The following is a 14,542-nucleotide window of genomic DNA, read 5'->3' as shown; positions in this document are numbered from 1 at the left end:
CTGCCTACGACCTTCCAAAGCAGCCATTTTCTCCAGGGGAACTGATCTCTGTCAGCTGGAGATCAATTGTAATAGCGGGAGATCTCCAGCCATCACCTGGAGGTTGGCAGCCCTACCATAAAGTCATGAAACAAATGCTTTGCTAAAATAATACAGGGTAAATCTCTTATACTCAAGTAGTGAAAATAAATGAGTGTTTTGGATTTATCCTTTACAAGTGCATTTTAAAAAAAAATCTCTAGGCCTATAACGGTCATCATCAGGCGTTGGAGGTGCTTCTCCAGTCTCTGGGAGATCTGGATATTAAGGATGAAAAGGGCCGCACTGCTCTGGATCTGGCCGCTTTTAAAGGACATGCAGAATGTGTGGAAGCTCTCGTGAACCAGGGTGCGTCCATCTTAGTGAAAGATAACGTCACCCATCGAACCCCTCTTCATGCCTCAGGTACGTGATGGAGTCTGTTATTTTGATATCTCGTCTGCAACCCAAAGAGCGTGCATGTGCAGAGGAGAAAGCCGAGGGTTCAGACTGTTGAGGAAACAAGGTGTTTTTTCTTAACAGTGTTAAATAGCTGCAGGACAGACAGACAGCAATGCTTCGGCTGATTATGTAGTTCCCGTCTACAGCCCCATATGACAGATCTTTAGCTGTGGCCAAAGCTTTCAACATAATAACCCCTACTTGGGTTACATGGAGATTCAGCATGGTGTATTGGTTAGGAGCCAGGTTGGTTTCCCCACTCCTCCACATGAAGCCTGCTGGGTGACCTTTTGGCCAGTTACAGTTCTCTCCAAACTCTCTCAGCCTCACCTACCTCACAAGGTGCCCTTTGTAGGGGGGAAGTTGATTGTAAGCCACTTTGAGACCCTTTCCGAAGAGAAAAGCGGGGTATAAAATCCAATTCCTCCTTTTCGTCTTCTTCTTTTTCTTCTTAAGTGATCATTATCTCCATGTAAAATTACTTGTTATGGCTTAAAATGAGGCCTAGGCCTCGACGTCACCAAGCACAATGACGTCACTTCACTCTATGGTAAAAACAGCTTCTACCATAGAGTTTTTGCCCCAAAACCAGACTGTCTCCCTTGGTGTTGGTGATGTGATGACGTCACTTCCGGTTGCTTTTCCTGCTGTCCAGGAACCTTCCAATATATATTCAGGTTTCTATATTAGAGCACATTTCTTCCTTGTAGGGATATGGCTGTAGTCGCGCTTAGGAGAGAACAAATGGAATTTTGGACAAAATGCTAAATAAAATATTGTCGAAGGCTTTCACGGTCAGAGTTCATTGGTTCTTGTAGGTTATCCGGGCTGTGTAACCGTGGTCTTGGAATTTTCTTTCCTGACGTTTCGCCAGCAACTGTGGCAGGCATCTTCAGAGTAGTAACACTGAAGACACTGTCCTTCAGTGTTACTACTCTGAAGATGCCTGCCACAGTTGCTGGCGAAACGTCAGGAAAGAAAATTCCAAGACCACGGTTACACAGCCCGGATAACCTACAAGAACCAATGCTAAATAAAATGTTTTTCCCCCCTTGCAGTCATCAACGGCCACACTCCATGTTTACGGCTTTTATTAGAAGTTACGGATAACCCCGATGTGACAGATGCCAAAGGACAGTAAGTTTACTTTGATTTGATAATGTTGGTGTGACCTGAATTGGCACCTGTATCATTCTGAATGTTTTTTCATGAGCGCTGAGGCTTGAACATAGGGGCTCTGTGGTCCTGATCGAGAGAATTGTATGTCTGGGTGCTCCCCCAAGTGGGGCAGATTTTTTCAAACTGGTGCAGTGAAGGGGGAAAGTTTTGCTCCTTGATTCTGCTGATGGTACGCACGGAGCCTGATTCACTGGTTCTGACAGAAGGTGGAATCCATTAACGGACTTACACACATGACTGCCGAAGGGGGGTCAAAGTGGGAAGGAAGACCACTATTCATTGGCCCTCCTGTCTCTTTTACCTACGGGCCAAACGGAAGCTGAAAAATCTTTTCACTTGATCTGTCTGAATACCTTTTGACATCTCTCTCTCTCTCTCTCTTGGCATAAACACGCTTAATAATGGAACCAAACATCATGTCATAAAATAATGCCATGGTGGGGTATGAAATGAGTGCCATCTGGTCCTGATTTTTCAGCATGTGCTCCATAAAAAGCAGTTTTGAGGTGCACATGTGCACATTCTCTCTCTCTCTCTCTCGTTTTATGAATACAAGCAAATCCAGTGCTAAAATTGTTTGTTTAAGCATGAGCCATGTAGAGTAAGTTTAGAAGAACGAACGTTTGGCAGAGACCATTTTCACAAAGTGAAGATTTGCTACACATAATTTCCTCTCCCATTATATCAAGTAATATTAAACTTTTTCATTGTATCTGCAATGTGTTGAGTTTTTAAAAAACGTGCAACATTGGTTTGACGCGACAGTTGGTTCTCTTTTCTTAGGACCCCGCTGATGCTGGCCGTGGTTTATGGGCACATAGATGCTGTTTCCTTGTTACTTGAAAAAGAAGCATCCGTGGACATAGCTGATATCCTGGGCTGCACTGCTTTGCATCGAGGGGTAATTGTTGGTTTTACCACACTTGATCCTGTTGTATTTATATTACACAGTTACAGGTTGTATTTTTACATTTCTGTTCTGAAATACACTGGATGACATTAGTTTCCGGTTGGTAGCCATATTAGTCTGTAGTAGTAGAACAAAATTCAACTCTGGTGGCACCTTGAAGACCAATTATATTTTCCAGGGTGTCAGCTTTCAAGAGTCGAAGCTCACTTTGTTAAAGACAGACTTCCACCAAAGAAGTACACAGCTGAGTTGGAGGAAGTCTCCTTAGGCTTCCGATTTTGCCTTGTGGAGTGATAGGATAGAGGCCACTGAAGCACATTCCTGCTTAACTAGTCACTAGCAGAAGTGCACATGTGCGTGTTTCCGTGTGTAGAGAAGACAGGGAGGGGCCGTCCTTAGAAAACCACCATCCATAGCTGATGCTGCTGGAGAGGCAATGTTTTGTGTTATTCCGTGCTTCCCTCTCTCTATGCAGGTTGCTACTGAACAAACTGGATTATCTGTATGTTACGACAAAACACAGTTAATAAATACCTCAGTCAATAAACTGGGTACAAATCATAGTTCATCATTCCTGTTTAGCACCTGCCAACATACAAAGATTTCTTGGGCAGCCTGCATTCAGACTTCACAATGAACTAGGTTTATCCATGGAGTTTGATTGCAGCTACCATGTGATTACTAATTATAATTTCACATGAACACATGAAGCTGCCTTATACTGAATCAGACCCTTGATCCATCAAAGTCAATATTGTCTACTCAGACTGGCAGTGGCTCTCCAGGGTCTCACACCCGACGTATGGCAACCTAGTAGGGTTTGCAAGCCAAGAGACTTACAGAGGTGGTTTGCTATTGCCTGCCTCTGTGTAGCAACCTGGACTTCCTTGGTGGTCTCCCATCCAAATACTGACCAGGGCCGACCCTCCTTAGCTTCTGAGATCTGACAAGATCAGGCTAGAATGGGCCTTCCAGGTCAGGGCTATGTTTCGCATGCAAAATACTAAAGGCACTCAGGAATTCTTACCATCAGTCCACAGCACTTCAAAAACAATACCATATATCTTAGATTTAGATTACTTTAACATAATTGCTCTTGCCTTTATAATTATTTGTTTGTTTGTGTGTGTTTGATCAGATTATGACGGGGCACGAGGAATGTGTCCAAATGCTATTGGAACAAGATGCACTGATTTTGTGTAAAGATGCCAGAGGCAGGACACCCTTGCATTACGCAGCAGCACGTGGTCATGCCACGTGGCTCAGCGAATTAGTCCAGCTGGCGCTTTCAGAAGAGGACTATAATTTTAAAGATAATCAGAATTACACCCCGCTGCACTGGGCTTCTTATAATGGTAAGCTTTTCTGCTAGCTCAAATTTTAGCAGAAGATATGTAAGGTGGGCATTAGTAAACTTTCTGGTCTACTCTATCAGAATCTTTTGCCACATACCCAAGATAGTAGCACTGGTTACCAGTTTATTTGTTTTTTAATCATAGGCCTTCATAAGTGTAATTAGACAACATGAAACCATACAAACCAATATAAACAACAAACATACCGGGATTTGGTTTCAGTGATTGCAGATGAGCCATAGTTGAAGGTTAATGCTCCATTTCCTTCCCTGCAGGGCCCTGAGGCAAATTGAGGCTACACGAGTCTGAAGTTTACATTTTATTGACAGAAGTCTGTTTTAAACTCTAAAAAAAGGTCCTAACGGGGCCAGCCTGGTGTAGTGGTTAAGAGCAGTGGACTCTAATCTGGAGAACCGGAATTGATTCCCCACTCCTCCACATGAGCAGTGGACTTAGGCAGATGATGAGAGGGAGGGCATCTTGGCCATCTTCTGGTCACTAGGTGTGTGGGGGAGGTAGTTGTGAATTTCCTGCATTGTGCAGGGGGTTGGACTTGATGACCCTGGTGGTCCCTTCCAACTCTATGATTCTATGATTCTATGACTCTAATCTGGTGAACCGGGTTGGTTTCCCCACTCCTCCACATGAGCGGTGGACTCTAATCTGGAGAACCGCGTTCGATTCCCCACTCTTCCACATGAGCATCAGACTCTAATCTGGTGAACCGGGTTGGTTTCCCCACTCCTCCACATGAAGCCTGCTGGCTGACCTTAGGCCAGTCACAGTTCTCTCTGAACTCTCTCAGCCCCACCTACCTCCCAAGGTACCTGTTGTGGAGGGGAAGGGAAGGCAATTGTAAGCCGCTTTGAGACTCCTTAAAGGCAGAGAAAATTCCTCTTCTCCTCCTCCTCCTCCTCACCTTCAAGGAGCCTTGTTCTGTCTCACAAGTAAATACCTGATTAGTGCCCAAATTTTGATGACTACGTAATCAACACAACTGAAGAAAGTGGATACATGATGCATTCTAGCTGTGAACAATAAATGCTCATCTGCGTTATAAAGGCCTTTTCAACAAACCCTTTGTGGCTTTTGGCTGATCTCTTACAGGCAATGAAAGCTGCATAGAGGTAATGCTGGAACAGAAACCTTTCCGGGACTTCAGCGGGAACGCTTTCTCTCCTTTGCACTGTGCTGTGTAAGTAGCAATAGCGGCATCAACTCTAATTTGCTGTGGCTTAAGCTGCGTGCCGTGGGGGAAACTGGCAACGCATGAGAAGAAGAGCCACAGAGACAATCATATCCTTGGGTCCTTTGGGATCTAACAATGTGATTTCTGTTAAAAATGCCCCCTTAGCAAATTATGGCAGTAGGGATTAAGCTGATAATTTTTTCACATTTCTTGATGCATAAATGCACGCAAAATGATAACTATAGTTAGAAAAATGCAGACATGGGCGGGGGGAGTTAATCACTGCAAGGGCAAAAGGGAGATGGATCAGATCATGTCACAGCGCTTCTTGATTTCCCCTGGAGTAAAAGTGTGTCACGCTTCGTTCTGTCCTCTCAATCCCATAAGTGATTATAGTGTCCTTACGTCTCCAAGAATACAAGCGCTGTAATTTATCTTATCTTGATTGTCACTTTCCCCCCTATTACATGCCCCGTTCCATGATTTCATATTATACCCTGACAGTTTCATTTGGATCAATAAAAAGCCCTTTTCAAAACCAGGGATTTTAGTTTTGCCCGGTATCTGTCAGATAACCCTGCAACCTCCTAATTTGCTCCCTGGTGAAGAGCCAGATGCCACTCCTTCTGAAGTACTAGAGCCAGTCTGGTGTAGTGGCTAGAGTGCGGGACCAGGATCGGGGAGACTCTGGTTCGAATTACCATTCTGCCATGGAAGCTTGCTGGACAAAGTCACCCACTCTCTGCCTAACATACCTCCCAGGGTCAGAGATGGAAAGCCATAAGGGGAAATGCCTAAATTTGTGCTGAAAGGAATGGAAGAACTGACTTGGTAAGGAAAGAAAGAGGATTAGTTTAGTTTAGTCTGGAGAAGAGGAGGTTAAGGGGGGACATGGTTGCTCTCTTTAAGTATTTGAAGGGCTGTCACTTAGAGGAAGACAGGGAGCTGTTCCAGTTGGCAGCAGAGGATCATAGGACTTCAAATAATGGGTTTAAATTGCAGGCAGAGAGGTACCGGCTGGATATTAGAAAAAGTTTTTTTACAGTAAGAGTTGTTCGACAGTGGAATCAGCTCCCTAGGGAGGTGGTGAGCCCCCCCCCTCACTGGCAGTCTTTAAGCAGAGGTTGGACAAGCACTTGTCAGGGATGCTCTAGGCTGATCCTGCATTAAGTAGGGGGTTGGACTAGATGGCCTCTATGGCCCCTTCCAACCCTATGTTTCTATGATTCTAGGATTCATATGTGTACTTTCCCCTTTTATAGAATCAATGATCATGAAAGTTGTGCGTCGCTGCTCATTGGGACCATAGGTGCCGGCATTGTCGATTGCAAAGATGACAAAGGAAGGTAAGGATTGCATGGACAGAATTATTGGGTTGGTTCTGCTCATAAAAGGAACTTCCCTGAATAGGATATCACATAAGTATTTGAAGGGCTGTCACTTAGAGGCGGGCAGGGAGCTGTTCCTGTTGGCAGCAGAGGATAGGACTGCCAACAATGGGTTTAAATTACGGGCAGAAAGGTAAAAGCTGGATATTAGGAAAATGTTTTTTACAGTAAGAGTTGTTTGACAGTGGAATTGGCTGCCTAGGGAGGTGGTGAGCGCCCCCTCACTGGCAGTCTTCAAGCAGCGGCTGGACAAGCACTTGTCAGAGATGCTCTAGGCTGATCCTGCATTGAGCAGGGGGTTGGACTAGATGGCCTCTATGGCCCCTTCCAACCCTATGTTTCTATGATTCTAGGATTCAGATGTGTACTTTCCCCTTTTATAGAATCTATGATCATGAAAGTTGTTCATCGCTGCATGGCCCTTTCTGACTCTATGATTCTATGCAAGTTGGAAGGACACTTCTGGGTCCCACTCCCTCATTTGGATCAAACCCTTCATTTACATCGAGTGTCCAGATGGACGTGTTAAGAGTCCGTAGAATCATCTCTAACAGACTGAGCGTAATTGAAACCAAATGTTTACTTCCCTAATAATAATTTTTAAAAGTCTTTACTCCTTCTGTTCAGTTTGCATACCCATGACTGGAAACTGTTATCCTTAATTATAAATAATGGACACTATAATCGTACGGTCCATTTAGTGTCAAACATCTCAAACAGTGTTGTGTTTCCCCCTAGAACACCCCTTCATGCAGCAGCCTTTTCCGATCATGTGGAATGCTTGCAGCTTCTTTTAAGCCACAACGCACACGTAAATGTTGCAGATAATTCAGGGAAAACACCACTTATGATGGCAGCTGAAAACGGGCACGTAGGTGCAGTAGGTAGGTATTTGATTGCCAGAAACTGATAAGGGCTTTTAGTAACTTTTGCACAGGTCTGTAAGATCTTCTTTATATTTGGTTAAGAGGAAGCGGTCTTTGTACATGTAAAAAGAGTTCTTGCATGTGATACCTACAGTTCTTCTGCATTTTACTTCTGAGCCCTTTTGAGAGCCAGCATGGTATAGTGGTTAAGAGCGGTGGACTCTAGTCTGAAGAACCACATTTGATTTCCCACTCCTCCACATGAAGCCAGCTGGGTTACCTTGGGCCAGTCACAGTTCTCTCTGAACTCTCTCAGCCCCACCTACCTCACAAGGTGTCTGTTGTGGGGAGGGGAAGGAAAGGCAATTGTAAGCTGCTTTGAGACTCCTTAAAGGTAGAGAAAAGCAGGGTATAAAAACTAACTCTTCTTCTTCTTTGCCTAGAGATATCTATACAATTGAGTGACATACAGAGCTTGTTGGTTTTAGAGAACACAAGATACAAAACAGATAAGGTGATAGTTTAGAACACTGCTTTATGAAAGTTGTTGGATTATCCTTCCTTAGGCTCAGGCTAGCCTGAACTGGTCAGATCTCAGGGTCGGTTAAGCAGGGTCGGCCCTGGTTAGTACTCGGATGGGAGACCACCAAGGAAGTCCAGGGTTGCTTGGGCAGGCAGTGGCAAACCACCTCTAAATGTCTCTTGCCTTCAAAGTCGTATGGGATCACACTAAGACTGTTGCGATGTGGCCGCGCTTTCCACCAGGCAGAGTGGGAAAAGAGTTAATATTCAGCTGTACAGACTGGACTGCTTTAAGAACAGTCTAATCCAGTTACGTAATGTGTTTCTAAAACTGCAGCTCTACTTACTATTCTTAGAGGCTACTAAAAAAGTATAATACCAAGTGGTGAATAAGCAATGAATAATCTGTGTACTTGCATACTATTTTTTAATTTATTTACGTAATCTATTGTCTGGCCTTCCTTAATGAGACTCAAGGTGGGGTTACATAGTGCTGTGGTATCTTTTAACACCTATGATGAGAATACAGGTGGAAGGTAACATAACTGTTATTGTGGGCTAATCTGGTGGCACCCTTTGTTTCTGTCTCAGATTTTTTGGTGAACACCGCCAAGGCTGATCTAACTTTGAAGGATAAGGACTTGAATACATCCTTGCACTTGGCTAGCAGTAAAGTATGTTTATATGCTCTTGCGTGTGCAAATATACATGTGGCTATTAAAACTATGAAATCAAAATATTAGTAGCATATCAGTGTGAGTCATGAACCAACTGCCAGAACTGACGGGGAGGGGCCGTAGCTCAGTGGTAGAGTATCTGCTGGGCATGCAGAATGTCCCAGGTTCAATCCCCGGCAACTCCAGTTAAAGGGATGAGGGATTCTGGAAAGGGGGCCATTCCCCTCTTTACCGGATAATAAAATGGAGTAAAAACAAGAACATTTGGGATAACTTAGTATACATTTTTTTTGCCTGTACTTCCTCGTTTAACTTCGATAACCTTTCCCTGCTCTTTTGCAAATTTCCATAGCTTCCATTATTCAGTTAGAAATAAATAGAAAAACTGGGGGGGGGGAGAGGGGATCGGAGTCCCTTTCACCTTTTCTCCTTGTTCACATAATAGCATAAGCAGGGGGGCGCATTCTAACCTTGTTATGTATTCCAGGGTCATGAAAAATGTGCCTTGTTGATACTTGACAAGATACAAGAACAGAGCCTTATTAATGCGAAAAACAATGCGTTACAGACGTAAGTATAGGCTGAAGAAATACTTTTCACAAAATTCTCAGGTCGTTTTAGCTTTTTGCATTCTGCCAGCATGGTTTCGCCTCCTCCATTTGTGTCCTTTTTTTTTTTTTTTGAAGCATTATTTAAATATTTCAAAAACATTTTTATAGCATCCTATGCTTTCAGGATGGATACTCTTAAATATACCACAGCTGGTTGAAAGGAGATACTCTGTTTTCTAGGCCTCTACATATTGCTGCACAGAATGGCTTGAAGATGGTGGTTGAGGAGTTATTGGCAAAAGGGGCGTGCGTACGAGCCGTAGACGGAAATGGTAAGTGAAGCAATGCATATCGTCTTTCATTGGGAATCATTGTAAGACATCGTGTTTGTGTGTGGGGAATTATTTGCAAAACACACACACACATTGGTTGAGCACTGCTAATTATTACAGTGAGTAGGCTGTGCCATTTCTTAAGCAAGAAAAGTGGTCTTATGTAAAGGTGCAAGCACTGGGTGATTCCTGACCCATGGGGTGATGTCACATCCCGATGTTTACTAGGCAAACTTTGTTTACGGGGTGGTTTGCCGTTGCCTTCCCCAATCATCTACCCTTTACCCCCATCAACCTGAATGCTCATTTTACCGACTTCAGAAGGATGGAAGACGGAGTCAATCTTGAGCCGGCTACCTGAAATTGACTTCCGTCGGGATCGATCTCAGGTCGTGAGCAGAGCTTGGACTGCAGTTTACCACTCTGCGCCATGGGTTTCTTGGTCTTATGTACTACAGCACATTTTATTTAACACACAAGTCCCCTTGATATATTTTTTTGCATGCATGCATGCATGCATGCGTTATTGGGCAAGTGGTCATTCTTTAATGTAATGAGGGTTACAGTCACCTAGCTGTGAACACATGAACACATGAAGCTGCCTTATACTGAATCAGACCCTTGGTCCATTGAAGTCAGTATTGTCTACTCAGACTGGCAGCGGCTCTCCATGGTCTCAGGCAGAGGTTTTTCACATCACCTATTCGCCTAGTCGCTTTAACGAGATGCTGGGGATTGAACCTGGGACCTTCATTCCAAGCAGATGTTCTTCCACTGAGCCACTGTGCAAAAGGCATCAGAAAATTTTGACTTCTGGAAGTTAAGAGTCCTTTGTTAAATACATCATTAAAGCATGATTAGTAGAAAAACAAATCAACATGCATCCTGACTCATTCTGAGATCATACTATACCCCCGTTCTGAACACACTGTACGTGTAGTAAATTGCTGCCCTCCTGTGGACTTGTGTGTGTGGAAAGTGCTGTCAAGTTGCAGCCGTCTTATGGTGACTCCGACCCTGTAGGGCAGAGGTTCCTAAACTGTGCTCGTTGGAGCACTTGGTGCTCCATGAAACATCTCCTAGTGCTCCATGAAGAGGTTGAAAAGAAAAATACTACTGTCATTCGGTTTAGTATATAGGCGCTAGGTGAAAATTAGTGCTCTGTGACGAATTTCTATCCTGAAATGTGCTCCATGACTCAAAAGGTTTGAGAACCTCTGCCGTAGGGTTTTCAAGGCAAGAGACTAATAGAGGTGGTTTGCTATTGCTTTCCTTTTGCATAGCAACCCTGGACTTCCTTGGTAGTCTCCTATCCAATTCTTCAGCCCATGGTATAGGCTGAAGAGCAGTGGTTTGGAGCGGTGGACTCTGAACTTGAGAACCGGGTTTGATTCCCCACTCCTCCACAGGAGCAATGGTTGCTAATCTAGTGAACTGGATTTGTTTCCCCACTCCTACACACGAAGCCAGCTGGGTGACCTTGGGCTAGTCACAGCTCTCCGAACAATCTCAGCCCCACCTACCTCACAAAGTGCCTGTTATGGGGAGGGGAAGGAAAGGCGATTGTAAGCCTCTTTGAGACCGCTCCTCATAGGGCAGTTGCTGTAGTCCCCTGGTCAATTTGATTGCTCTTTTCTGCACCTTCTCAAGCTCTGCAATATCCTTTTTTAGGTCTGGTGACCAGAACTGTACACAGTATTCCAAGTATGGTCTCACCATAAATTTGTACAAGGGCAGTATGATATCAGCAGTTTTATTCTCTATTCCTTGTCTAATTATGGCCACAATGGAATTTGCCTTTTTAACAGCAGCTGCACAATGGGTTGACATCTTCATCGAGCGATCCGCTACCACCCTAAGATCCCTTTCTATGTCTGTCGCTGCCAGCACAGATCCCATCAGTGTATATGTGAAGCTGGGATTTTTTTGCCCCAGTATGCATCACTTTACACTTTCTCACGTTGAATCTCATTTGCCGTTTTAATGCCCATTCTTCCAGTTTGTAGAGATCCTTTTGGAGCTCTTCACAGTCTGATTTTGTTTTAACCACCCTAAATAATTTGGTGTCATCTGCAGGTAGGATCACTTGATTCTCAGAGGCGGTTGGGGTTTACGGTATATCCAACCCCAGTGGTGAGCGCTGGTCCCCTGCTGTTTTCTTGTATAAGTGAACCATAAATTAAAGCACTGCATTAGAGGATATAGCAGTAAGAGCAAAACTTGCTCTTTGTTCTCCCAACTGGCGATCTAGCCCTTGTTGATGGGAGCATTCTGGGGGTCCTTGCCATATACAGATCTTCTTTCTGGAGAATACTTCCCATCACATCGATGGGCACTTTGCTAAGTAATAATCAAGTTTCTCTCCAACATCAGAGATAATATTTAGCATTTGGTCTCCAAAGTTTGAAAGTCAATCCAGAATGTAACTCAATAAAATAGTTTCAGAGGGTAGATTCACATCGTCAGAGACCAATAATGTTTTTGGGGTATAAGCTTTTGGGAGTCAAAATCTTGTTGGTCTCTAAGGTTCTACTGGACTCAATTCAAGCTGTTCAGTAAAACAGAGACTTCATATGGAATACATATATAAAACAATAACCTGACTGTATATCGAGAAAGATCTAACACCAACCCATTTTGTTGAAAAGGAATACATATGGAATACATTTGTTGAAAAGGAATCATGTGGAATACATACATAAAATAATAACCTGACTCTATACAGAGAAAGATCTAACACCAACCCGTTTTGTTGAAGATGATTCAGTAAGCTGCAATTGTGTTTTGGATTCCCTGCAGCAGCTTCCAAGTATTTCACCTCAGTAACCCCTTGTAACACGGATTGTACATTTTGACAATCATTGCAGGCTTCCTAAATTAAACCGTCGTTCACTTATCAGCAAGGCAAATACTGTACAATTAATCACCAACTAATTACCGTGCTTCCTTCTTTGTCCGGTTACTTAAGTAGGGAAAATATTGTTTTGGACAAAATAACTCATGAATGGTGATGCTTCTGCATTCTAACCCAACCTGCTGGGTAATTTTCTTAAGTATTGTACATTTATTCTCAAAGGTCATTGTTCTCAGAATGAGAGGTACTCATATGATATGAATTGAGGCTGAAGATGGCTCGGTTCATGAATGCGTTTTTCTCTCTTGCGGAATGTGGTTTCCTTATGTGTTTATTTCGTTTTTCGCGGAGGCTGTTAGTTGCCTGTGGCTTCCCCCACCCCTCGTTTTCAAATATTGCTTGTTAAGACCATGTTAGCTTGAACCGCTTTGTGACTTCTGCCCTCTCCTAGCATGCCTGATCTGGAAAGTAACCCTTTGCCTGCTGTGATTGTGACTAAACATACATCTCCCAGCTACGAGCTGATCGAGAGATGTATCCTCTGAGGAATGCGCCGATCCCCTTCCTAGGACCCCCAGTACTAACCATGGCTTTGTCTGCATTTGTGCCCAGGTCATACGCCAGCCCTGGCTTGCGCTCCTAACAAAGACGTGGCTGACTGCCTGGCGCTCATTTTGGCTACCATGATGCCTTTTTCTCCTTCCAGCACAATGACGGCCCTCCACCTCGCTTGTTTTAAAAAAGACAATTTGAGCAGGACTCAACTCTGCAGTAGCTCCAATGCGAGCAGCGCCGTTAACTCCTACAGTAAACCGTTAAGAAACGATGTAGGGGCGGAAAATGGATACAATGAAAACGATTCTGATTCTGAAACATTTTGACTTTTAGCATATTAACACCTTTTTCTTGGTTGCGTTGGGATTTAAGTTGATGTTTTACTCTTGAAAAGGCCCCCAGTCCCAGAATTATGGTTGACCTTCACTTATGGCTGGAATGACAACAGAACGAAAGGCGTACCCGTTGCAGTTAGACAGTTTTTTCAGGAAAGTAGAGGTTTTTCATTGGAACGCATTCTTGTTATGCTCCTTCCACTGGGTCACCCTCTCCATAGGCCCCTAAATGCTCCTGTGGGAGTTTCTACCTCCTATTTTATGCAGAAAGACACAGCGGCCTTTTTCGTTTTTGACAGCACAAATAAACAGGGAACTGCTGTGTATATATAAATATATATATTCACGTGTTAGCTATAGTATGCTGTTAATATGAAGACATATTTTCGGTATGGTTGTTCATAGTCCATAGGAACCCAAATTTGTCTTCACTTTCCTTGTCTATTTTATAGCTCTGTAGTCTCATGTTTTTAGGTAACTTTGTTATTATACAAACCAAAGGTACAATCTTTGTTTTCCCTTTTAAAAAAAGAGCTGCCGGAATCACCCCTTTCAGTGGGAATTTAAATGTCTTCATTCCCCTTGTGTTAAGCACTTAAATACACACAAAAGGCACTTTTAAAAGACATTAATCGCATATTCATTTTTTCAGTTTGCAAATTGTGTAGGACCAAACCCTGCTTGCCTCATTCCACCACACATCCACTTGCTTCAAAGAGATTATTGGTAAGGCGGGCGTAGTTTGCCTTACGTTTTAATCTTTGGCACAAGCTTGCATGGTTTATTTGCACTCCACAGTTAAAGGTCCCTAGGAGCTTGAATTACCTGTGCTGCCAGCCAATGAACTATTCTAAGGGGAAAAAAATGAGCTAGAGATTAATACCATGCACGTACATGTTTGAGATTTGCCAATCCGGACTAACCTTTTTTTTAACTCTAGGATTTCTAAACTGAAGTATGTTTTTTATCTTGAACATTGCCCAGTTTTAAACATCTGAAAATTCTATATGAAATTAGTATTCTCTGTAATTACTATCGTTGTCCTAAGGTGTACACAGCAGATGAAACCAAAACATGCAAAGTGGAAAAGCCAAGCAATTGTGAAGAAGTGTCTAAGGGGGATTGTGATGTACTTAAAAGGCCTGCTGGCAACCGCTCTCTTATTAAACATCCGCATTATGAATATATCTACCCCTTCTGCCAAAGCTTCTAGGTCAAATGGACCCTGCCCCTCACCCGAGAAAGATGTACGGAAGGAAGAATAAGACTTTAAAATACAGAGAACTAACCAGCTACTATATCATGAGGACCAAAAGGCTTCGGTATCTTATATGGGAAGACTTTTAATA

At 43.3% G+C, this 14,542-nt stretch overlaps 1 protein-coding gene across 4 annotated transcripts in view; it reads left to right on the top strand.

Annotated features, from left to right (window-relative positions):
- ANKRD44 (ankyrin repeat domain 44) overlaps positions 1-14,542 on the top strand; it is a 126,421-nt gene extending 111,879 nt beyond the window's left edge. For 2 of the 4 annotated variants that reach the window (XM_056861525.1, XM_056861523.1), the window contains exons 17-27: positions 243-444; positions 1,539-1,617; positions 2,443-2,560; positions 3,708-3,924; positions 5,032-5,119; positions 6,376-6,459; positions 7,240-7,385; positions 8,481-8,563; positions 9,054-9,136; positions 9,358-9,449; positions 14,400-14,542. In XM_056861525.1, the coding sequence (XP_056717503.1) occupies positions 243-444; positions 1,539-1,617; positions 2,443-2,560; positions 3,708-3,924; positions 5,032-5,119; positions 6,376-6,459; positions 7,240-7,385; positions 8,481-8,563; positions 9,054-9,136; positions 9,358-9,449; positions 14,400-14,458 (1,251 nt within the window). In that variant the 3' untranslated portion in view covers positions 14,459-14,542. Of the gene's footprint in view, positions 1-242; positions 445-1,538; positions 1,618-2,442; positions 2,561-3,707; positions 3,925-5,031; positions 5,120-6,375; positions 6,460-7,239; positions 7,386-8,480; positions 8,564-9,053; positions 9,137-9,357; positions 9,450-12,915; positions 13,189-14,399 lie in introns of those variants that run through there. The other 2 variants (XM_056861522.1, XM_056861524.1) reach the window with 1 other exon arrangement.

Source organism: Euleptes europaea, chromosome 15 (genome assembly GCF_029931775.1).
Source record: "Euleptes europaea isolate rEulEur1 chromosome 15, rEulEur1.hap1, whole genome shotgun sequence".
NCBI lineage: Eukaryota > Metazoa > Chordata > Lepidosauria > Squamata > Sphaerodactylidae > Euleptes > Euleptes europaea.
The sequence above is the reverse complement of the archived record's forward strand: the minus strand, read 5'-3'. Positions and strand labels throughout refer to the sequence as shown.